At 37.3% G+C, this 26,363-nt stretch overlaps 1 protein-coding gene across 2 annotated transcripts; it reads left to right on the top strand.

Moving 5' to 3' along the window:
• Positions 1–3,753: 3,753 nt before the first annotated feature.
• C5H3orf38 (chromosome 5 C3orf38 homolog) lies at positions 3,754–12,969 on the top strand. 2 transcript variants are annotated; one of them, XM_048346451.1, is made up of 3 exons: positions 3,754–3,987; positions 7,332–7,573; positions 10,263–12,969. In XM_048346451.1, exons 1-3 carry the CDS (start codon positions 3,861–3,863, stop codon positions 10,938–10,940), a joined length of 1,047 nt encoding a protein of 348 aa, XP_048202408.1. In that variant the 5' UTR covers positions 3,754–3,860; the 3' UTR covers positions 10,941–12,969. The 2 variants fall into 2 exon arrangements, with proteins under 2 accessions (XP_048202408.1, XP_048202407.1); XM_048346450.1 differs by having other exon boundaries at positions 3,755–3,987; positions 10,260–12,969.
• Positions 12,970–26,363: the final 13,394 nt, after the last annotated feature.

Here is a 26,363-nt window from a genome sequence, read left to right on the forward strand (position 1 = left end):
AAAGGACTTGTACTGGTCCCTGGTATGAAGAACATGACTGACAACTATGTATGCAATATATACATTAAAAAATAATGGAGCAGTGCCTGGGCCAGTGCCTATAATCCAAATTACTTTGGAGACTAAGATTTTTGGCATCGTAGTGAAGGTCAGCTGGGAAGAAAAAAGCTCACAAGACCATTTCTCAACAAAAAGCTGGATGCAATGGCCAGCTACTCAGGAGCCTAACACGGCATGCCTAGGCAGAAACCAAGACCCTATCTCACTTATAATGAGCAAAAGCGGGGCACTAATGGTTCATGCCTGTAATGCTAGCTAGAAGAGGCTGAGATGTGAGGATAACAGTTTGAAGACATCCAAGGCAGAAAGATTGGGACACTCATCTCCAATTAAGCATTCAAAAACCGGAAGAAGGGCTGTAACCCATAGTGTCAGAGCCTTAGCACTGAGCTAGCATTGTGCAAAAGAGCTCAGGGACAGAGCCCAGGCCCTAAATTCAAGCCTTACCACCACCACCACCAACAACAACAACAAAAATCAAGGATAAATGTGTAGCTCAGGGGTGTCTACTTAGCAAGTTAGAGGCCCTAAATTAAAATCTCAGAGCTGACCCCCCCTCCAAATGAAGCAAGGAATAAGAAAAAAGATAAAGTTAGACATAATTTACATGTCAATATCAATAAACTTAAATACTTAGTATTATCTCTTTACTAGAAAAATTCCTAAAAGCTCCTTGAAGGACAGTAAGTACCATTTTTCAGAATCTTTAATACCTAGCATATCAGTATCCATCATGCTTAATAAAAAATGAATGAGAATCTGATGTATAGCATCTTATGTAATATCCATTTATATATGATAATATGTAAATAGTATATAAAATGATAATATATAAATGATAGTACAACAGTACCTCAAGCTATCAAGGCCATTGTCTGTAAGGATTATTGGCCTTGCACACATATAACATGATTAGAATTACTGGTATTTCCTCCCCTTCTATCATGATCAATTCTCTTTTTGATCATGCTTCCTGATTGTGCTCACAATCCTGACCCGGGGCAAAATTTCAATTATTTACATAGTTTCCTGATTAACTCCCTCAACTCTACATGCATACCCAGAGACGTATGTTTCCAAAAGTCTAATTACAAACTCAGGACTCTTATCTGTGTAAAGGCTAACCTTAGTACATGGCATATCCCACTGCAACCCTCCTGAACTATACAATCTTAAAATTCAGCTCTTTCAATGGTGGGATTACTCTTTGCTGGAAACTGTAACCAAACACTTTACCTAAATCTTCTGTTAAGAAAGGATAAGGCTACAAATCTGATCTCCAGCTCTCCAATTGCTTGGAGTCCTAAACCAAGAAACTGAACTTTATTTCCAACATTCCAACCACAGTCCTATACAGCAACAAGATACAATCTACCCAACCTAACTTATGATTAAAATATTGTAAATTTTATATCTACCTAATGTGAATTATATAGATTTCTATCATAGAGGTTCTTTCTTCCTGTCATTTCTTAATCTTTCCTCTTCATCTACTCCAGTTTATGGATGGGGTTATAATCCTTACTGCCACCTTTTAATTTGTGAACAAGGAGCTAACAATACCTTCCAGTTCAAATGCCAGTTAGCATGCAACAACTTTCTCACAAGCTTTGATCTGTAACTTGGTTTATTACCCAGAAAAAATATTAAAGATTGCCACACTTATATCAATATTATTTTTCATATTCCCCCACCCGCAGGATTGTACATGGCCCCTTTTACATAGCCCCTAATTGGGTATCTGCACCTTAGTTATAATGCCAACCACCAAAATCCAATCCTCTTCATCTCCTCTGACAGCCTAGATGAACAAAAATTGAGCCTGTCACAGCTCTAGTACTCTTAGCTATATATATATATATATATATATATATATAGTGTGTGTGTATATACACACATATAAATGATATAGATGATATGGCAAAGATACAAAAGAATTTAATTAATTTCAATTAAACTTTCTAGCAGGAGTGAAGAACTTTTTATTTCCTGTGACAGAGAGGGCTATGCTCCATAAAAGAATGACATTTTAAGTAGGTCTAAAATAACACAAAATGAAATTCAAATGAGTTATCAAAATAGGCCAATAAATTAAAAGAAAAAGACTTCCAATATGGGTAAAATTGGTTTTAATGGAAACAAAATACCCGGCTCTGGTTTTCTTATATCACTTCCTTTCTAAAGACCTTTTGTTACCATGACATATGGTTAGCCTTCTGACACTGCATTATGTGTTTCATAATTGGCTCTCATACCACATAACCCAATTAACAGCCTACATACTCCTAAAACTAACGAGGCCTTTAAAAGCATCCAACTCCATCCTTTCCCTGAAAGTGCCTAGCAAACTCACAGAGAACTCTAAAATCCTAGACAGCAAAGAGAAATTACATCCTCCCTTAATTCCCCTAAAATAAGGGTAACTCGGGGTAAAAGGAAAAAAAAAAAAAGGTTCCCTTAAGTCTCAGGGATAAAATGTAAGGCCCCTAAACTAACATTGGCTTAACCTACTCATACTTTCTTCCGGCAGGAAGGCTGGCTGTTTTACTTTATTTCATAAAAATGATTCTTGAAAACACAAGCAGGACCCTCACTGTGCCCTGTTTTGACAACATGTACAACAGTACTGTACATTCTGGCAAAGGACTGTGTACACATTGGCGAATAATGTTGAGAAAATAACCACTCCGGCTCTTTTCTGGTTAGCTGGCGGTCAGTCTTACGGATTATTCAGCCTGCGTAGCTTCGAACTGGGATCTTCAGATCTCAGCTTCCTGAGTAACTAGGATTAAGGCTATCCACACCGTTTCTGGGTAAATCCTTTCACACCCCTGACAGGCAGAAGCCCTCTGACCTCATTTGTACCCTATTTTAAATGTGAATCTCATTTTAGCAGAGCACGAATTTCTTTCTCGGGTATGTATGTGGGTTGCTGTCATAGAAACCGAAACGTTAATATGACTCCTACTATGACTCTAAGCTACGAGGCGCGAATTTCTACTAGAGCCCAGAAAAGAGAATTTTTTTAAAGGCGAAGGATTTAAGCTCACAAACTCAGTAACTGGCGTTTTAATATATTGGCAAACTGGCTTCTGTAACTCCTCAACCCCAAATTGTGAGCGATGCCGCCCTTCCCAAGGCGGCGACACGGACTGCAGCGAGGCGAGTGTGAGCGAAGGCCGGCGGGCGAGGGATAGGGGAGGTGACGATCTGTTTTTTAACTTTTCACCGCATAAACTTAAGCAAGACGTTATTTTAATTCACGTAATTTAAGAATATCAAACTACCAGCTCACCTAACTCAGAAGGTGGCCACCGAGGACTTTTTCAAGCGCTCCCGGGAGCCGGGATGGTGGGCGGGGAAGAGCCGACTCCATTGGCCCGCCCCGCGGAATCATGGGAGTTTGTTCCTGCGGTCCTGTACTTCCGCTTTCCGTCCACTTGCGCATTGCTCACTGGACGCTCTTTGGAAGGCAGGTCTGCTGTTTCTGCTGCTGAATTCAGCGATGCTTTGTGTGAAAAGCTCTCTGGTGGAGCGTCGAAGTTCTGTGTGTAAATCTGGCACACAATTTAACGGAGGTACTTTGCTTCAAGTTTAGTCCGGAACCATGTCGGTATCATCAGGGTTTCCTCAGGGACCACTTTTAACGACCACATCCGCCCAGGAGTCTGGAGCGCCTTTGGCGGCGGAGTACTACTGGAAAGACACTTCCGGTGTCTGTTGCCTAGGCGCCGGCCCGGCGGGCCTTCCGGGCGCCGTATTGGCGTCGGCCTCTCGCCCCCACTTTTCCGGGGGTCGAGATGTCGGGGCTGAGCCGCATAGAGATGGAGGGTTGTCGCAGCCTGCTGGGCCTCCTGGACAACGAGGAGATCCACGCCCTGTGCGACACCGTCACCAACCGCCTGGTACAGCCTGCAGACCGCCAAGGTAAGGCTGACTTCCCTCCGCCGGCGGCCCCCTTGCCCGGTCCTCCCCGAACCCCACATTGAGGGGGCGTGTTCGTGGCATTGGGGATCTGGAGTCCGGGCCCCCACTTGGCCCCCTGCCACGCTTGGGCGTAATCCCGGGCAGTGCCAGTCATTGCAGCCGCTGGGCGGTTCTGGAACCCCGGTGCTGCCGCCCGAGCGCCCAGGGGACGTGGGGGCGCTGACCATGCATTGCGCAGGTTCCAGGTTTTATTCATTGAATGTTAGGGGGAACTTTGCTGGTTCGATGACTTCGAACCAGCAAATAATCACTTTTCCGTTCAACCACATTTTTTCTTAATCTTCTTTCTTAATCTGGATCAGGTGACGAGGAAGAAGTCAGCTGTAAACGCTCTGGGAGTTTGCAGATTAAGGCCCTTCCCCGTGCCCCTACCTGTTTACAAACATCTGTTAAATTTCTATTTCCCGAAACAAATTCCCGCCCGAGTTGCGACAATATCCATACACTCCTCGAAAGGAGCCTGCATCCTAACTCCTGTCCATATGACACCTCCTTGTAGGAACTGATTCTGCCTCCTCCCTCACTTCTCATGGTCTATGTAATGTGCCCCATATGACTTTCCCCTAAAATTTTGTTTCAATTCTTCCCGCATCTGTCCACCGGCTACCTCCATTCCCACTTGGAGCAGGCCGCCAGTCTGTTGCCTAAAAAGCCTTGAGCCCATATGGGTCTCCTGCCCCTCATTTCTAACAAGCTCGGCTGTTTTCAAGCTTGGGTGGTTGGAGAGCTCACAGACGCTTTTTGTATCAATCTCCTAGCAAAAAACCAGCCACTTTAACTTTTCTAAAAAAGGCACTTCTGCTGGGCGCTGGTGTTGCACGCCTGTAATCCTAGCTACCCAGGAGACTGAGACCTCTGGATCACAGTTTGAAGCCAGTCAGGGCAGGAAAGTCCCTGATACTCTTCAACTAATCACCACGAAACCGGAAGTGGTGCTGTGGCTCAAAGTGATAGCAAAAAAGTTCATGTGCAGTGCCCAAGCCCGACCAAAAAAAAAAAAAAAAAAAAAGGCAAAGCAGTTCTCTTGGAAGCCAAAATTTTTCCAAGATGACTTTCTTGTTGCTCCAGAAATTGGTTAATTTTAGAGTAGATTTCAAAGTGATATGTAACATTTAATGGTGAACATTAATGAGAGACATTCCTATAAACTTTGGGTTTGGGGGACATGGAGGGAGAACATTAAAAATGGTTCGATCAAGTACAGCTACTTATAAAAAAATGTAGTTAAAAAAGAAACTCAGACTGAAAGTAGTTTCAGGCTAATGCAGTTCTTAAACATATCTGTTTTCCATCCTAATTGTCCTTAAAATCATGGCCAATGTAAATTTAAAATTATAATACGTAAAAACACTGGATTTAAATGATAGTGAATCCAAACAAATGAAGAGAAAAATAAATCCTTCCCAATATAAAATTGTTTAAAATATTTAAGGGTCATTTCTCAGAAGAAAAAAAAACGAGGCACATAAAAAAAAAACAACCTTTTAAAAAAGCAATGAAGTAAAAACCAAAACACCAGGTGTCTTTTTCTTGGTACCAGTTCTCATGTTGGCGATCACATACCTCTTTTGACAACTAAGAGATGGGATGTAAATTAGAACTACCAACCTGAAAAACAAGTTTGACATTACCCCCTATAGTGAAAGATCAGACATATAATGGTAGACCAGGGCTTGAACACGTAATTGTGTTAGTTTTGCTTTGCTATGACTGAAACATCTGAGAGCAACTTAGGGGGAAAAAGACTTATTTCATCTTAGATTTCTGAGGACTCCATCTATTGCTGCTCGGACCGAGGATCATGACTGCAGAAGCTCAGGGAGAGGGGTTTTTTTCATGATGGGGATCAGAGGGAGCATAGGAATAAGCTTCAAAGCTGGCAGGAGCACCTTTCCAATGACCTACTTCTCCCAGCTAGGCACCACCTTTCTGTTTCTAGTAGCATTCCCAGCTGAAGAACCATGGCTTATAACTGAACTTGTGAGGATCTTTGCCTATGCAAACCCCAACTAGGATTTTATTCAAAATGATATTCTGAATGTCTAGTTTTGGAGAAGGCACAGAATTCTGTGTTACTCATAAGTTCTCAAGTGCAGCTCCTCCTGATTCCTTTGTGCATTAGGAAATTAGTTCAAAGCAGGAATAGCAGGAGAGGCACAATAATGAAAATCTGTAATGAGTAGAAGTTTTATAGTTCTGTAACTGTGGTGTGACAGTGAAAATGAGTTAACTAGAGTTACATATATCCACACAGATTAATCCCAAAAGCTGATTACAGAAGACTTGGGGGGGGGGGGTTTGAGGAGGGAGGGTTGAATTTATACAGACAGTCCTGGGGCTCAAACAGCCTGATCGCTATCCCTGACCATTCTTTTTTTTTTTTTTTTTTTTTTTTTTTTTGGTAATTAATTGGAAATAAGTGTCTCCTAGGCTTTTATGCCTAGGCTAGCTTTGAACTATGATACTCATAAGTCAGCCTTCTGAGTAGCTAGGATTACAAGCATGAGCCACCAGGGCCCGGCTATAAAACATTTTTAAAATGCCATAGTATGCAAATTTTTAAAGGATACTTATGCTACACTGTGTAAGAAATCTTAAGTCTCAGATAGTAGATGCTCTGAGATTGGTGAAGAAACTAGCACGAGGTAAAGTGGGAACCTCAATGATACTAGTGATTACCTATATCTTAAAATCCTTAGGCGGTACATTTATAACAGTACTTTAACTTCCATTTTGTAGACATCATCAAAAATATTCTTTGATTTGTGTTTTATCTGCACTTATTTTTTTGTGCCAGTATTGAGTTTGAATTCAGGGCATTAAGCTTGCCAGGCAAGTATTATAGTACTCGAATGCTTTATTTTTATTTCATTTCATTTAAAAATAAAAATTGTCCTGTTTTTGCCACTTCCTAGAAATTATTAATGCTTCATGTATCTTCAGTTTTATTATATGTTAAATAAAGAGATTGGAATGGCAGTGATGTAATTTCATGATTTTTAGGGGTGTATGAGTTTAGATCTTTTGGTTTTAGTAGGACATTAATATTTCTTGTTCAGATTTTTAAATAATTCTTTTAAACGAATATGCTAAAATTTTACTATTTAATAAGAGTGAAAAATATTTTTTCAAGTAACACAAGAAGACAGTAGAAGATATTAAAAGTAAAACCTGACAATCTGCTTCCTGTTTTTTAAAATAACTAAGACAAGTGTATACTGTTTAACTTATACTGATACTTGACAAATTTTAAGTGCCTCATGGTGTTGTAATTTTCTTCTTAGATGCTATTCGTGCAGTTTTGGTGTATAGTCAAAGCGTAGAAGAACTTCTGAAGCGTAGAAAAGTCCACCGAGAAGTCATTTTTAAGTACTTGGCAACACAGGGGCTTATTATACCCCCAGCTACTGAGAAACACAATCTTATTCAGCATGCCAAGGATTACTGGAAAAGACAAGCACAACTGAAGCTGAAGGAAGCACCAGAGTCATTTACAAAGAAAGAGGATGTCCAACTCTTCCAACAGGTAAATTTAATTTTGTAGTTATATTCTGAACCTTTGATATGTCTGAAACTGCAAATAATATAAATCTGAGGGTACTTTGTTGAAAAAAAATACATATTTTCAAGTTTATTGTTACTGGAGGTCCTTTGTATCCTAAAGAAAGACCAATAAAACTAGAGACAAGATTTCAGACATTCAGTGATGTGTATATAATATTTTATTGATTTATAAAGAAAAATGGGGCTGGGAATATGGCCTAGTGGTAGAGTGCTTGCCTTGTATATATTAATATTAAGCCCTGAGTTCAATTCCTCAGCACCACATATATAGAAAAAGCCAGAGGTGGCGCTGTGACTCAAATGGTAGAGTGCTAGCCTTGAGCAAAAAGAAACCAGGGACAATGCTCAGTCCCTGAGTTCAGGCCCCAGTACTGGCAAAAAAAAATAAGATAAATAAAAAGTTGTTTTCTTCCATTATCAAATGAGGACTGTTGGATTTTGAGAGTAAAGTATAAAATTATTTATGGCAGTGTCATGCTTTGAATTGAGAGCCTTACTCAGCCTTTTTAGCTGGTACTCTTACCACTTGAGCTGCTCACCCAATCTAGTCTTTTGCTAATTCATTAGAGATGGACTCTATTGGCTACTTCCACAGCTGGCTTTGAACTAGCCTCTTGAGTAAGTAGGATTACCGTTATGAGCTATTGGCTCATGATTGGATTATTTCATTTTATTTTGGAACATAACTTTTTTTTCACTTTAACAGAAAGCTATTTTAAAAGTGTCCCTCCCTCCCTCCCTCCCTCCCTCCCTCCTCTCCTCTCTCTCTCTCTCTCTCTCTCTCTCTCTCTCTCTCTCTCTCTCTCTCTCTCTCTCTCTCTCTCGGCTAGTGCTTACCACTTGAGCCACAAATTTATTTCCTGGTTTTTATTATTTTTTTTAATGCTTATTTGGAGCTTAGAGCCTCTGGGATGGCTTTCCTGGGGCTGGCTTAAAATCAAGATCCTCATATCTCAGCCTTACACTAGGATTACAGGTGTGAGCAACCCGCTTTGAATCTCTTTTACTTTTTTTGTTATCAGTGCAAACATTTTATAAAAGAAATTTAAATATTTAAGTAGAAAAAAATCCTATAGTGATTTTCTTCAGTGGATATTGACTGTTCATATTTCTTTGTATATCCATTGTACATTTTTAGATATGGAATAAATATTTAAATGTCGATTGCTTGAAATCTAGGTAATTACTTTGCCTTCACATTAGAAAGGATCTTCTAAGACTTTTTAAAAATTAAAGTGCTATAAAGAGAATTGACTTTGAAACGATATGTTACTTCAAGTTAATGTCTGTCATATACTAGGTGAATTTGGACAAATGATAATTTGACTTTACTGCACCTTATTTCCTTCATCTACAAAATGATTGTAATAGGGCTGAGGGGGTTATAGCTTATAAGTAGAGTGTAGCATGCACGAAGGCTGTGGGTTCAGCAGCCGTATTATTATGAACATAGGAAGTATGCTTAAGTGCAATGCACTGATATATTCAATATCAAGTCCTTAGTAAACATAAGCTCTTATCTAAGTGTGATGTGTGCTTTGTAATACACAGGTCACTATTAGATATGGTTTTGTAGTGATAGTCTCTGCAAAAAGAGAAATAAGAATATAAAATCCATCCCAACCATAGAAAATGAGTTGATCCCAAGCATAGAAAATGAGTTGATCCCAATCATAGAAAATGACTTATTCTCAATCTATTTTAGGAAAGGTAAAAATTCTATAAACTTTACTGACATGCAACTTAAGTCAGATAATGTGTTTGAAACATAATGTTTGAAAACTTTTAACAGGTAGAATCTGTGTGCTTTTGAAACCACAATCAAGAGAAAAACTTACAACAAGGATTCCTTTATTACTGTTGGATAACTGGTTTTTTTTATTGTTGTTGTTGTGGTTGTTGTTTTTGCCAGTCCTGGGGCTTGAACTCAGGGACTGAGCACTGTCCCTCACTTCTTTTTGCTCAAGGCTAGCACTCTACCACTTGAGCCACAGTGCCACTTCTGGCTTTTTCTATATATGTGATGCTGAGGAATTGAACCCAGGGCTTCATGTATACGAGGCTAGCTTTACCTCTAGGCCATATTCCCAGCCCCTGGATAACTGTTTTTTAAGAGAGTATATTTCAGGTTTGGTGGGTTGAAATGTATGTACCTGTAATCACATCTTTGGAAAGCTGAGGCTGGAGAATGTTGAGTTTCAATTCAGTGTGGGCTAAATAGTGATACTCTATCCAGGGGAAAAAATGTCAAAAAAGACCTAATAGCAGTAACACATACAAGGGCCGGGGTTTGGACAATATGAGAAAAAGAAAAAGATATGATCAGTCTCATCTGCTCATGGACTGAAGTCACCTTGATACTTTAGCCTCCTGAAGCCTCCTGAATAACTGGGACTGACTGAAGTAATCAATTTACCTGCTGAGGCGCTTGTTAGCCTTATGTAACTAAATTTTAAGCTTCATAACCTGAAAGATTCTAAACTAAAATGATTTTGTTTTGTGAAACATTTTCCAATGCTTAATCAGTTCATTGGTTCAGTTCATAGGTATTCTGTAATCTGGACATTAGAACTTCGACTTATAACAAGGTAGATAGAAAAGTAGCTTTTAGTGAAGTCTTAGCTTTACTTTTTGTTTGTTTTAATCAGCAGGGAAAAGAAGATAAAAAAGCTGAGAAAGTCGATTTTCGCCGCCTTGGAGAAGAATTCTGTCACTGGTTTTTTGAACTACTTAATTCTCAGAATCCTTTTCTGGGACCACCTCAAGATGAGTGGGGGCCACAGCACTTCTGGCATGATGTAAAGCTTAGGTTATATTATAACACCTCAGAACAAAACGTGATAGACTACCATGGAGCAGAACTTGTGAGCCTTCGCTTGTTGTCACTAGTAAAAGAAGAATTTCTTTTCCTCAATCCCAACCTTGATTCTCATGGCCTGAAGTGTGCTTCTTCGCCCCATGGGTTAGTTATGGTTGGAGTTGCAGGGACTGTCCACCGAGGAAACAGTTGTCTGGGAATTTTTGAACAAATATTTGGACTTATCCGGTGCCCTTTTGTGGAGAATACTTGGAAAATCAAATTTATCAACCTGAGGATTATTGGGGAAAGTTCCCTTGCTCCTGGAACAGTACTGAAACCAGCAGTTTCATTTGAACAGAGTGATCTAGAGGCCTTTTATAATGTAATTTCTTTGTGTGGTAATAATGAAGGAAGAGTTAATGTAAGGCAATCTTTGGATAGTGGGACTGGAGACCAGGCTTTGGGTGGTGAGAATGAGGCATTATTGAGCAAGAGAGAACTGAGTTTGCCTAACCCTGTACAACACTGAACATTGTATGTCAGCTTAGCAAATCTGTACAGAACCTCTTCTGAGTGCTACATCAGTAATTTCGTAATTTCAGGTGTAAGGAATGATAGTTGAAATGCCTTTCTGTACTGCCATGTTATATGGATACTTGCCTGTTTCTACCTGAGTTACACAAATGTGTTGAGAACTTAATTGCAGTTCACCTAATAAATCCTACCTTAGATGTTGTAGCTAACGTGTGCCTTACCAACCAGGTAATACTTTCATTTTACTTAGTGAATATTATCTGTAACTTCCATATGGCAAATAATTGACAGTATTAAAATCTTATGGGATATTTTGCAAATGCATCACTATGATACTGTTTAAAAGATAAAAGTACTTAAAATATTTTAGAAGTGTTTAATGTAAACCCAATTTTTTCATTTTAGAAAATTCTATTTACATTGTTAAGTCCAAAATTTCACAGGAGGAGAATAATTTCCTGCCTCTTTAAATATTTGAAAAACATTTTTTCAATTATCTGCTTTAGTCCAAGTGTCTCTTTTAATCTTCAACATTTTGGCAATAATAAATGCTGCTCTCAAGACAGAACTTAGTCTTACCTATGTTTTAGCTAACAGTTTTATACAGAATTTATTGTAACACTAGAAAAAGCAGATATACTATTGAAAATTTAAAGGTATGTCCCAGATTTCTAATTTTATTCTTCTCTTGACTGATTTGGCAGAGATTATTGTGCTACTCAAAAAAACATACCCATATTTTCTATGTGTACATATACCCAACATCCTACCTTAAATCTTTTTTGGAATTTTTCATCTCTTAATTGTGTTATTCGGTTGTAGATACAAAATTGAGTTGTCAGATTAATTACATAGTTGCTTTCAAGATTGTTTCCTGCCACCAGCAACTGTATGCTTGTCCTGGATTTAATTAGGAATTTTCAGTTTATAAAAGAACCATTTGCACAAAAATTCAGCTGGAAAATGTGATGATATATTGTACACGTTAAGTTTTTGCTTGTGATCACCAAGGACAGATATTGGAAGCAGAAGAAAAAAATCAGTTTTCTTTTTAATGGTATACCTCTTTTGGGGAGTGTAAATGGATATGATCTAAAGAACTTTATTCATAAAGGAGGGAAATCGCTTTTTTGTGTGTGTGAGAATACTGCATGGTTTAAATTTAATTAACAGTTTTCTCACTTTTAGGGAAACTTGTAGGCATTTACTCGAAATAAAGAAAATTTAATTATTGCTTCTTACGCTATCAGTATAATACAAGTGGATGTAAAGAAGACAGCAGCTTACAACCGTAATCCCAGATACCTGAGGTAGTAGCGGGAGAATCTTAGTTCAGTGCCAGACCTGGCAAAAAGTTACTGAGATCTTGTCTACCAAAAACACTGGACATGGTAATGCATATCTGTAATGCCTGCTGTATAGGAGACCTACGTAGGAAGATTGCACTCTTGATCAAATCATGGCACTCTAACCAGAAAGTAAGTAGAGTAAGAAAATGTCCTGGGTTATGGCTGAAGAGCAGTGGTATCGTCTAAGAAATTGAAGCTTTGAGGTCAAACATCAGTGTAGCTAAAAGAAGCAATAGAGGAACATGCAATTTGTATAATTCTCATACTTTCATAGAGTAGACAAGTCTTACCAGATAGCTTTGCGTAGCTTTTGAAAACTGGGTTTTATCTTAATTATTAGGATTTCAGTACAAGTATAAAACAAAATAGAAAAATACCTTAAGTAATAGAGAAACTTAAAAACCATTCATTTATTTGAGCTGTTGATGTAAAGTACTGCAGAGCTAATACTACTACTGCTCAGAGTTGATAGGAATTTCCTCCAGCTATCTTCACTCTTGAGTTTTTGAATTTAACGCCTGCATAAGGCTGAAATTTCTACACATAGTTTTAATTTACATATTAGAAGTCTTCTCAGTAGACTTAAGGATTGAGGCTACTTTATCTCAGGTGATGCCCCACATCTTCATGTTAAATAAATGAGCAAAAGCAGCTTACTGAAAAGAAAATTTTATGGGTTTTTTTGTGTTGTTTTGTTTTAAATAATCTGAATATTATATGTGGATACACAGAAATTTAGACCCTCCACCCGTAGAACTCATTTGGGAGCAAACTATAATGACTCAAAGACTCAAGGTCAATGGGATATTATTGAGAGCCCTAACTATACTCCCTCCAAAAAAAAAAAAATTAAGGGAAATATATGAAGAAAGTTTATTCAGAGGAAAATGCCTTGAAGAATTGAAATCTGTTCCTGAGGCGTAGAGCTTGATTTAGGCCTTGGGAATGGTCAAAGCAAAGTACAATGAAAACACAAACCAAAATACATTTCTTAGGGTGTGTGTTTTCACAAATAGAGATATCCTTTTCTCTGTATGTGTGCTGGAATAATCTCAGGGCTTCCAACATGCATACTTTGGTGTTCCCCTTAGGTATTTGAATTATAGAGGGTGGTTATTACTATCTGTGATTTCTTTTGAGAAGTTGATTAAGTTCTTTTCCCCTAGGAGAAATATATTTGCACATAGTATTGAAGGTTTTGAATATTTCAGAGAAATCATAAACATTTCCATACAATAGCTGAGTCCTGTAGACTAATATTGTGTTGCATGCTTGAAAATCTGCCATAATGTTGCTCCTTTAACATGGAAACAATTTTTTTGTTATTGTCTTCATTGTCCAAATTTGGAAGTTAAATCTTATGAAAAAAAGAACTTCAGCAAAACCTACTGGAAATGCTAGCAAGTGGAACATAAAAGTATTGAAATTGTACGTCATTTTGTTGAGTTCAGGTTAATAGCAAATGACCACACTTTGGAGAGTGTGATTACAAAGACGAAAAAACTTCTTTACTAAAACTATTCTAAGAGGTTACTTAACAGTGCTTTTATGTTACTAATTTTGATGAGGGATTTAAAAATTGTGCACTTTTCCCACATAGTCTGTATATGTGATTTCACTTTCCTCCAATCTCTCACAGCAATATTTGTAGCCTTCTATCTCCTTGGTTCATATGCAGATTGCATGGTTCTGGATAGGGGTTCTCAGACTTATTTGTCATGTGCTTAGTAACATGCTTATTAACATACAGCTTAGTTTACAATTATTTGAAAGCTGCTCAGGAGAGTGTCTGATAGTATAAAAATACAAAAATATATTTGCCTAATTTAAGGTTGAATACAAATACTATTCTCTGAATTTAGCTTGTCTTAGAATGCCCTTGGTAAATTTTATATGATCTGGGAGAAAGGGCTTTTTAAAGAGTCATAAAGATTTTGTCAATAGAGACTACTAGATGTATTTTGGCTTCCTTTTTTGGTGTCTATATGTGTAATTGTGCATGTATGCTGGTAGTGGGTGTTGAACTTCATCTGGGCATTATCCCTTAGCGTTTTTGCTCAAACCTGATAAGGTACATAAGCTACATAACAGCTACATTTTTGGCTTTTTGTTGGTTAATTGGAGATAAGAGTACTGCCTAGGTTGGCTTTGAACTGTGATCCTCACATCTCAGCCTCCTGAATAGCTAGGGTAACAGGCATGAGTCACCATTGCCTGGTATCTTTGAGTGTTTTGATAGAACATGTAGTTTAGAATTGGAAGGAAAAGTTTGTAAACTGTCATAATATCCTAAATTCATTTAGCTTTATTTTCCTATCCTGACAGAGTCTTCCAGTAAAATTCCAGTGTAAAAATTGATACATTTATCCTATTTTACAAATAATAATTAAAATAAACTCCAGAAGCATTCATCAATGAAATAAGTGTTGGTCCCTTCAAAATTCTATTCACAGTTCTGATAAATTGTGAGTTGTTTATCAAGCTTTATAGTCAGTGATTTTCATCTTCTGGTTGCAGGTATGCTGAATCTCAAGTATAAGATCAGTTACATTTGAATGATTAAACTTAAGGACTTAAAGAAATATCACCCCACTGCCAACCTGTCGATTTGGCATTTTCTAAGCAAAAAAATCTACTTAGTTTTAAATTTGTCTTAATCTTTCCCAGCTCTCATATTTTACTCTTCAATTAACTACTATTACATGTAATTGTTCCCACATTGTTCTATGTAAACTACTTTTGTCTCTGTAAGTTGTAAGTTCCAAGACTGGGTGATTCTCAATTTGCTGGTCCTCAGGATGAGCTATATTTGGAATGTTTATTATTGAACATATTAAGTTGTCCAGTTTTGTCACCAGGTCTCTTAAGTCGTTACCTCCACCATCCCTCTTTAACTTCCAATCTGTCACAGCTAGTGTGAGGGTTTAGGTGTAGACCCAAGCATTCAAACTCAGGAACCATGTAACTATTTTACTTCTTTTTATATAGAGGAGATTCTTGTTTAGCTCTTTTTGACTAATTAACCTCAGTGTGAAGCTTGTCATTTATTGACTGCCAGTCATCATGCTAAAGCAAAAGATGTCTTAATATTTTATCTAAAAATATTTCTTATGTAGGTTAGGCAATTTTTTTCTCAGTTTTGAGTATACTATCCAGAATCATCTCAAGATTTTTGTATGATTTGATACTTGTTGGACTAAATATTTCCTCCTTTCAAACAAAGAGTAAATCTTTATTAGAGCACTTTTTTTTGGATAAATGTTGGTATTTTGTATATTTTCTGTTGGTTTATTATCTTTCCTAGTAGATTTTAAACTGCACCCAAAGACAAGTTAACATTGTACATTGTATGTACATTGGGCTTCCATTATTTGCAGAAACTAGGTATTCAGTATTTATTGAAGATGGAAATAAGGAGATGTTAATGATACATTTTAATTCAGGACCTTGTGTGTTTCTCACATATATATTAGATGCCCAATGGTCCTATGTGATCCCTAATAGAACCAGCAATACTTTGTTCCTGTTGTTCGGTCTGGCTTCAACTCACCCTCCTTCTGCCTCTTACCTCTTGAGTGCTAGGATTACAGCTATGCGCCATAACTACTCTTTCAACAACTGTTGGGCACCGGCTTATAGCTTTAAGAGGCGGTCCTAAGCCCGCTACTTCTCCTGGCCTGGGGCCGCGTGGCTGCTAGCCCCGCCTCCCGCCTCAGACCAAGTGCACGCCAAGATGGCTGCTTGCCAAGATGGCGGCGGGGCTAGCAGCCATGCGGCCCCAGGCCAGGAGAAAAGGCGGGCCTAGGACCGCCTCTTAAAGCTATAAGCCGGTGCCCAACATCTCCCCCTCTGATGCCCTACTAACAACACCTTGATAAAAAGGTTTATGAAAGTTAAATAGCATGCTGAGCTTACTGTCATTTTCTTGTGGCGATGTTGCCAGCTGGGCTTTTTCTTTGGTTTTGTTTTCAAAAAACTTCAAAACCAATATTCTTACATTTTGCATCAAGTCTGAGAACTGCTACCTTATTTTGAAATAAATGATCAGTTTTGTCAAATGTAAAAATTGGTAGCTAATTTCTGAGGTTAGCTATGATTTGAAGTTACATGGTAGTGTAATTATGTACTTTCTCAAATTGAGTATCCCTTTTATAGGAATTTTTTATTGTAGAAATGGTTTTTCTCTTTTCTTCACAAGAAATGTTCATTGAAAAACATACAATTCATTTTTCAAATGAGCAAGTGTACATTTTTAAGTATATGTGTGGTAAAATATGTATTTTCACAGGTGGAAAAAGAAAAGTATAGGAAGATAGTATGTATCTTACTACAATTTTTAAAAAAAGTATGAAGTCTTTAATATTTTGTTTTTCAATAGCTAGAAATTTTAAAGCTACTTAAGCCAGTATTTTATTTAAAAAAATTTTTTTGCCTTGTGGCATGTTCACAATGTATTTTCTGTTTTTGTCAAGAAAAGTGCAGTGTTTTCACAGAAGATAAAAACTGTAAGATATTCTCTGACTTCTGATTTTTGACTTAAGATTTTTCTTGACTTTATGATTGTGTGACAGCAATAAAAGGTATAAAATGTAGGTCAGCTTTTGATTTTGATCTATTCCCAGACTAGTGATTGAGACTCAACTCATCCTAGTTTTGGTAACAGTATTCAATATGGTACATAATATATTCAATACTTTATTATAGAATAAACTTGGTGTTAGGTCATTTTGCCTAACTGTAAACGTAATATTAGTATGTGTAAAGAGTAGGCTAAGCTATGGTGTTGTACATCAGGTACGTTAAGTGCATTTTTGACTTAAGATATTATCAACCTACATGTCAGGATATCAGGATATAAGCGCATGTTCTGAGATGATGAAAACTAAGACTTATAATAGTCAAACATAGATCATTCTTTGAAAGAGACTAAGCCACAGAAGTTGGCAAATATCTTTAAGTGACAGAAGTGGCAGATAGCAATCCTAAGATGGACTGTCACTATATGAAATATGGCCTATGTGTTGTTAATAAAATCATTGAGATATTCTAGGAAATTTAATGGAAACTTTTCAAATTTTTATATTATTTAATGCACTGATTAGATAATGATACAATCAGGTTTGTGGTCGAACCTTAAGTACAGTACCAAGATAACTAGGAAATCTAAGTATGTCAGAGACTTTGTAGAGCAATCATAGTCTTTGGACATCATCATATTCCTATACCTATACAGTAGGCTATAATTTCCAAAACAAGTTTATGCTATAACACAAGTTTAAGACTTGAGAGCAAATTTGATTTTAAAGAATGCACTACTGTTGTCTCAAACATTCATTCAATTTGGTAAACACTTATTATTGTACTCAGTATAACTAGGCATTTTCAAATGGAATTTGCTTTATACATAGTATGTTTCTGTACTTTCATATGCTATTCTCACCTCTTGCTGTTTAATAGTTTATTTTTATTACAAAGTACTTCTTAGTGTTCTCATTAATTCACTCCTTTCTCTTATAACCATTGTCATCTTATGATACTTACCAGAAATGGTAGGCAAAAACATCTGACTAGATTAATGTTATTAAAAGAAGAGATACATTGATAATCCCTTAGAATAACAGTTTCAGAGACAGGAAAAGAATGCCCCATCATTTTTATTAAACAAATTGATACATATAATTCTCACTTTTTTCAAATTATACCTGAAAGATAATTTAATAAGAATTTCATCAAATCATATAGTATTGTAAGCAACATGAAATGATCAGGGTGTTCATAGTTATTCATGTTCTTTCATTTTAATAATTGTTAAATTTGAACTTCATGTCTAATACTCTTAGATCTCTTAATTTACAAGTTTATTGAAATATGATACAAATAATGAACATAACGGTCAAAAATGTTGTACTATCAATAGTGGAGAACACTTCCTTTTGAATACAGAATTAGAAAATGTGTCTGCTTTGCAAGATATTTAAGTGGAATGTTTTCAAGCATTTGGGACAGACAAGGATTTTTTTTTTTGCAAATGAATTTAGTTAATCATGTGTTAAAGTACCTTCCAGTTCATAATGCATAATAGATGAATAAAAAATTATAGAGGCTGGGATGTAGCTTGGTGGCAAAGCACTTCTCTAGCAAGTGCAACATCCTGAGTTTGATCCCCAGTACCAAAAAAGAAAAGACAAAAAAAAAAATTATAGAAGCATCTGGAGTTGAATTAAGCCAAGTACAAGCCAACTACTTATTTAGAAGTTTGTGTAACAGTTTAAATGTAGTAAGAAAAGTCCAGTCAAAAGCAAAATACTATAATACTACCATTCACAGAGTAAAAGAAAAATGATTGTAAAAACTGATGTGCAGTATATAAATCATTTGGAATATTTTTCATTTATGTATGAATAAAAATATCTTAACAATTTCTTACTATAGTTGTCCTGAAAGCCCATGATTTAGAAAACAAAACTACACTGGGAAATAAATTGTGATACAGCTGCAAATGATTAGATCATGGCCTTTGGTGAGGAGATACAGCAGCTATTTGGACAGCCCTTAAGTTGATGGGAAAATAAAATAATTATGCTAAAAAAACTAACATTCCTTTTTAAAATACAGAGCAGTTAGCTATAACATTTATTAAGGTGGTGATTTCATTGTTGAAGGAAATAAGAAATATGTAATTTTGACCAAGTATACATTATGTTTATTATATTACAGAAAAAAAATGGTCAGGAGGTTAAAGTTTTGTCCTCTGATGATGTTTGTGGAGAGAAGGTGTTCACATAGGTTTTCAGGTAAGGACAGAGACTTAACATTTCCTTGGAAAATTGCTAATGATAGGAAGGCCTTTTCAGTGATACTAGCTATCTTGCTTAAATGACATAACCAATGTATTGCCTTGAAAGACCATTTCTCTAAATCTATAATGTAAATTTTAATGTCAAGGAAATCAGATTATGTTAAAATAATGTGAAAAATGACTGTTCTACAGAGCTTCATTTCGCCCTACCATCTCCTTTATTTTTATTGCAGAAACTATATTTTGAGCTTACTTAAAACCACTCCAAATACTAGGATTACGACAAAAGATTTTTTTTTTCCTGAAATGAATATGAAGGACAGTTTGAGAAATCATTTTGTATCATCTACATAGCCATTAAAGAGTTACGTAGGTAAACTGATAAGAAAACATACTGTGGTTCAAAAACCAGGGTATTTAACAGTATTTAATGCACTGATTGGACTAATGTTGCAGTTGGGTTTATAATAACACCTTCACTGTAGTAACAAGATAATAGCACATTAAGCATGTCAAGGACTTTATAGAACAATCATAAAATCACTAGACATCATTAGACTTCTCTTAAAGAACCAAAGCAATTGGTCATCTGCTCAATCAGAACCTAAATCTTAGAGTAGGATGTGGAAATTTAGTGACATCTTGTGGCCAAAGCTTTTCTGTTAGCTTTCTATGTGTGATAGGATTGGCCTTGTAGTAGTGGACTTCCAACTGGAAAACATACTTCTGAAGATATTAAGATATTAAGCTCATTTAAAATGATTTATTGCAATCAGTTTCTAGATCCTCCTCCTCTCCCTCCTCTCCACCTACTTCCCCTCCCCCTCTCCCCCTTACATGCCTTGATGATATCTTTTGGGTGATTTATTGGAGATAGGTCTCCCTCCCTCTTACATGCCTTGATGATATCTTTTGGGTGATTTATTGGAGATAGGTCTCATGAGCAGTCCTGCCTGGGCTAGCTTTGAACTGTGACCCTCTGATCTCCTACTCCTGAATGGCTAGGATGACAGGCTTGAGCTAGTGCTAGACAATGATGCTCATTCTTTTGTACTCTTTCTAAGTGAAATTTATATTTAAATATATAAATATCACATAATATTTCTATTGTAAATGTTGTATATGTACACACACACACACACATATATTTTTTTTTTGGCCAGTCCTGGGGCTTGGACTCAGGGCCTGAGCACTGTCCCTGGCTTCTTCCCGCTCAAGGCTAGCACTCTGCCACTTGAGCCACAGCGCCGCTTCTGGCCGTTTTCTGTATATGTGGTGCTGGGGAATCGAACCTAGGGCCTCGTGTATCCGAGGCAGGCACTCTTGCCACTAGGCTATATCCCCAGCCCCCCTGGCTTCTTTTTGCTCAAGGCTAGCACTCTGCCACTTGAGCCACAGCGCCACTTCTGTCCATTTTCTGTATATGTGGTGCTGGGGAATTGAACCCAGGGCCTCATGTATACGAGGCAAGCACTCTTGCCACTAGGCCATATCCCCAGCCCATATATTTTCTTTTTGTAAGAACTCTTACCTATCCTGGGTTCTCGTGCTCTGCAGCATCATACCTCTGGATTGTAAGCTAAAAGAACTTTGAAATATTGATGCTTGTGTTACTATAATAAAATATGTGACAAGGGCTACTTAGATTTCTTTTGGCTCACAATTTTACAGGTTCGCGTCAAGATTGAGCAGACCATTGTTTGATTCTCTGGAGAGGGTACCACAGCATGGAGCAAGTTCCTATAGGGTCAGGTGTGCATATCCTGAGACAGAAAGGAGGGATGCAGGGACATTATCAGGGCCCCACAACACCTTTCGAAGACAAATACTAATGAACTGAGGACTTCCCACTCAGCCCAACATCCTAAAAGTTTTAAGTCCTTTCAGCAATGCATTCTAGGATCAAACATTTCAATGCAAAATCCTTTGAAAGATGCCACCAATACTTAAACCACAGTGCATCTGGCATAGCAAGAAGGAGCTACTAGAATGTCAACAAAATTAGGTAGTCACCAAACTTTATTGAAATTTATTTGAATGCAGTTTTTTAAATCCATTTTCATCTGATAGACTATTCATTAAAGATGTAGTTTAGCACTAAATTACTATTTGATTTTTATAGCATTAAAAAGTACACACCTTAATCAAGAATGTGTTTTAAATATTGGCTGGGCCTATATTTTCTGCTCTCTTTATTAATATAAACATGACCTCATGATTATATAAAAAGCCAGGTACCAGAGGCTCATGCCTGCGTGCTTGCCCAGCATACACAATACCTGGGTTTCAAATACCCCTCCCCATTGCAAAATACAATACTGCTTTTCTTGTGAGCACCAGATCTACCACACGGAATGAGTAGACAGTGATTAATTTTCTGTACTAAGGATGGGGAAGGACTGGATGTGGGGAGCCTGAGTTGGATGCTGGGACCAATGCCAGCAATTGGGCGTGGAGCTCGATTCCTGGCTGCAGCAAAGGAAAATCATCATTGGAGAGATTAAGGAACACCATTGGATCTACAAAAGGGAAAGGGACACTAAATCAGAATAATATAATTTTAAAAAATACCAAATACTTTGTTATCCACATCCTTATAATTTCTTTTTCCAAACATATTATGTTCTCTTGGTTGGCCTTGCAATCCATCTTTATTAATGTTATATTGATGATGGATGACAGTTATCTGTGGAAATGAACCTCTGATTTGCCACTTTGTCATTTGAAAATGTGGAAAAGATGGTTTTGCCATCAACACAGTCATTATTAGAAGAAGAAGCATCATGGAAGATCTACTAACAAGTTAAATATGAATAATTTGATTGGTAGACAAGGTTGGGGAAACGTTTTGTGAAAGGTAAATATATAAAGATCAACATTTGACAAATATTTGATGGCAAAACTTCCTTCATCCCCTACTGCTTACAGGGGACACCCGCAATCAATCTTCTCTTTCTTTCCCACTGAGCTCACCTTCTTGAATATATTTTTCTGGGCACCATTCCTATTCAACTGGCATTTGAAAAAGAGAAAACCCAGCCTTCATCTAGGATCTAGAGTCCTCTGTGCTTCCCAGGGGGCTAGAAGGAGAGCTTGCTGCTTAGATCCTTTCAAGGGAGTTCTATCCTTATATTATGGCCTATACAGTCAGTTATCTAATAACATTTATTTTTATATTTCATTGACATTGTAGTCCACAAATGTGCCATAGAGCGCTCAATAGTTTATAATGTAGATGTACTTATTTAATGTCTTTTATATTTTTCAATACTGGGATTTTGAACATAGGGCCTCATAGTTTCTAGGCAGTTACTGTGTCTTTTAGTGGGAGAAAATATTGCAGCAAATGATCCATGTTGATAATGTATAGAGATTTTTATATAGAGATTTGGTTTCTTAACTGCAATATATATATATATATTCTAATATTGATGAGTAGCAGTTAGATATGGGTGGTAAGGCAATGCAGAGGAAATCTAAAATGGGGAAGGAGATCACAAGATAGAGAGAAAACACGGTAATTAAATGTTCCAGCTTAAAGATGACCAACATAGGTAGCCCATCCAGGTAATAGTGCCACAGATTTTTTTTCCAGTACCTCACACATTCAAGGATGAATGAAACTATTCTAGCCTTATAGTTCCTAGAAAAATAGGCCTTTAATTTACCTACTTGGACTAGATGTCAAATTTAAATTAACAAATATTTCCCCCATCATTAGGCTGTTTCAGGTGGAGGAATTTAACTCCATCCAAGAACTTACAGTTGAATAAAAACTTGCACTGGCTTCCCACCTGTGGCTCAGGTGTGTAATCTTAGCTGCTCAAGTGGCTGAGGTCTGAACATCATGGTTCAAAGCCAGCCCAGGCATTTTTCTTGGGACAGATAAGGCAGCAGTTGTGTGATGTCAGCCCTTGGTAATTTTCACAAAAGGGTTTTGTAACATAAGCAAATGTGAACCCCCTTATTTTTCCATTTTTGAAGTGTAATCTTACTTTTCACAAACTTCCACCATCCATGACTCCTCAAATTCTGCATCATGTAATGAGGAAACAAGAAAAGTTAAGAGCCTGTGCAAATGTCCCATGGCATGCTAACCTATACCACAGAATCCAGTGCTATACTACTGTTACGTAGCCGCAAATGTAAATATATAGCATTGATTAAAAGCACTTGCCTATTGTTTGAAGTACTGACTTTTCATTATTTTTGTGGGTGTACACTAGGAACTTAGGATAAACCCTCACAGGCGATGCCATTCTTTGCCTGTAGGCGGTACATACTTGGGGCTGTGCTATCTATATGGTCTACTGTTGAAAGTTGTCAGTGTTGGATATGGGAATAGTCAATGACTGGCTCTAACTGAGAAAATGCCTTTTCTCTATTGCATGATAACATTGCTTTAGGGTACTTGCATGGCATGTGGTAAGTCTGAGATTCAAACTTCAGTAATTCATGGGTTCATCCACACCTCTCATAGACTCTCCACAGAAAAGAAATCAATATTTTTTCTTAAAAATAAAGCAGTCATTTCCATTAAGAAATGTCACATGAATTTGAGTGTTCATTTTAACCCAAATGACCGTATTTTGTCAAAAAGATGAAATTGGAAGGTTGGGAAATATTCTTGTATTTTTTTTCTCCTCTATTATTTCTGCAATCTATTTCTCAGTATTAGAAACAGGGTTATGCACAAAGGCAGATTTATGCAAGAATATATGAAAACATTAACACCTTAGATAGTCAACATAATGGGCACAATTTTTTAATACATTGTGCAATTTAAGCATAACTCAGTTTGCATTTCAGAATATTAAATATTATATACAGGTTTTTGAGGAACAAAATAATGGTTAAAAAGAACTGTTAGAATAAGGGATTGCCCCCTTTATATTTTGTTTGTTGTTAATATATTTGGACAATGATAGAAGGTGTGGCATTGGTTAAGATGCCATTGATCAAGATGCCATTGAACAGCATGTCATATACTGACACGTTGAGTTGAAAGTCCCTTGTACAACTACTTAAGATAATTTCTATTTAAGGGCTGTGATGTAGCTCAGTGGCAAAGTGCTTGCCTAGCAAGTGCGACTTCCTGGGTTCGATCCCCAGTACAAAAAAAACAAAAGACAGATAATTTCTATTTAAGAAAACCTAAAATCACCACTGTAACACAAAGAAATGTATTAGAACAAAGTTTTGTAAAGTAAATGTTTTTGGATTCGTGTGACATGAAAGGTGAGGCCCATTTGAAAATGCCAACATTATATTGAGCTGTAATAATTAAGGGGCATGATTAAAATTTACAAGAAACTATTCAAATTGGTTCATATATATATATTTTATTATCGAACTGAATTACAGAGAGGTAATTGGTTCCTTTTTGAATTGAGTATACTTGGTAACATTCCCCTATGACCTGAAAAGCCCATATTGCCAGAGCCGCGAACAATTCTGGATCCTACCACATGGTGGCGATGTTGGCGCGTAGATCCACTTTGCCAGGAGGCAGGATAGCTGAGTTTTCCTATGGGAACATGGGTTTTCTTTGTCTACACACACTCACTTGTTCTTTTTGTTTTACAATACCTTATCATAAACTAGTGCTTCTATTTCCTGGTATAAGTTCGTAAATATGTGCAGCACACTTCCTTTTGGTAGAGAACATTAAAGCCTTTATGCATCTGGTACCTCTCAATGTTCCAATGTAACATAATGCTTTTTAACACCAATTCCATACTACAACCAGCAATCCTGGTAGTGCTAAGTAAACCAGCTTCCATATGTAACACTCTAAAGAGAGCCACCAGGGCACATAAAATAATAGCAAGTACCACCACAGTGTATGGGTTTCACTCAAGAATGAAATGGCACTCCTTGTAAATAGCATTCATGAGTTCACACGCAAAAGTAGCTGTTCATTCATCCCATGAATGTGAAGTGCCACTCCGTGCCAGTCAGTGATTCTGGCAATGCAGACAGACAAATACACTTTATACTTGCCTAGAATTACAAGGTGGCACTAAAAATAGTACAAGTACACACTAGGTGAGTTAATGTAATGAGCTACAGTGAAATCATATGAGCTGATACAGGTGGGAAGACAATGCCAATTGAAGAGTATTACCACACAGACCGAACAGCATTGCAGAAGGTCTTGAGGGGTAGAAAATTGGGAAGAGCAAGGATCAGAAACTGCATAGGTTTATAGCACTTGAGCAGGTTAAAGAGGGTGGAATGACTGTAGCAGAAGATAATTGGCCCAATTAGCAGGCCTTCCTCCATCCCTCCTTGCTTTCCTTCTATCCATCCATCCATCTTTCCTTCTCTCCTTCCCCTCTTCCCTCTGTCACTCATTTACTCTTCCCTTCATTCTTTTTTCCTTTTCCACCCTCATTTCTTCCCTCTTTTTTCCTTCCTTCCTCCCCCCTCCTTCCCTCTGTCCCTTGCTTGCTTCTACTTTTTCTTCCTTCCTTCCTCTCTTCCTTCTTCCTCCCTCCCTTTTTCCTTCCCCCTCTCTCTCCTTCTCTCTGCCCCTCATTTCCTTGTACGTTTTCTTTCTTCCTTCTTCTCTGTTTTCCTTCTTCCTCTCTCTCTTCTTTCCTTCCCCTCTCCTTCCTTTCCCATTTTCCTTCCTTGTTCCCTCCCCTTTCTCCCTATCTTCTCTCTTTCTCTTTCTCCCTTTCTTCCTTCCCTTCTTCTCTCCCTTCCTTTCTTCTTTTTCTCTTCCTCTTTTCTTCAAGTCTTTTCTTTCATTTTGTGTTGAGTCTTTATCCCAGGGCCTCATTCACTGGGCTATTCTTCCAGCTCCAGATAGTGTAGATTTATTCATTTAATTATATTTATTTCTAATTGGTAATATTTGTCATATTAGCATGATAATATGTTTCAACATATTTATACATTATGTAATGTTTAAATCAGGTTGTACATATCTTCTAAAACACTTCAGGGCAAAAATTTCCTGTACACTTTCATATAGACTTTTGAAGTGTTCATTGTTATTTGTACTCACCACACTGTGCAATATCACACAGGAACTCGATGTTCCATCCAACTTGTAATTTGGATAGGTTGATACCACCACTCCTTTCCTATATTCTATTCCAAGCTTGGTGAGGAGTACATGCACTGATATTTCCAGCACCTTCCTTAACTGTACAGTATGTTCTGGTGGATAATGGTTACTCATTGAAGTGCCTAGGGGTACTGCAAATTTGGCTACATGTGTCTCAACGAGTTAAATACATCCGCGTATCAACCACAGAGC

This window comes from Perognathus longimembris, chromosome 5 (genome assembly GCF_023159225.1).
Source record: "Perognathus longimembris pacificus isolate PPM17 chromosome 5, ASM2315922v1, whole genome shotgun sequence".
Classification (NCBI taxonomy): domain Eukaryota; kingdom Metazoa; phylum Chordata; class Mammalia; order Rodentia; family Heteromyidae; genus Perognathus; species Perognathus longimembris.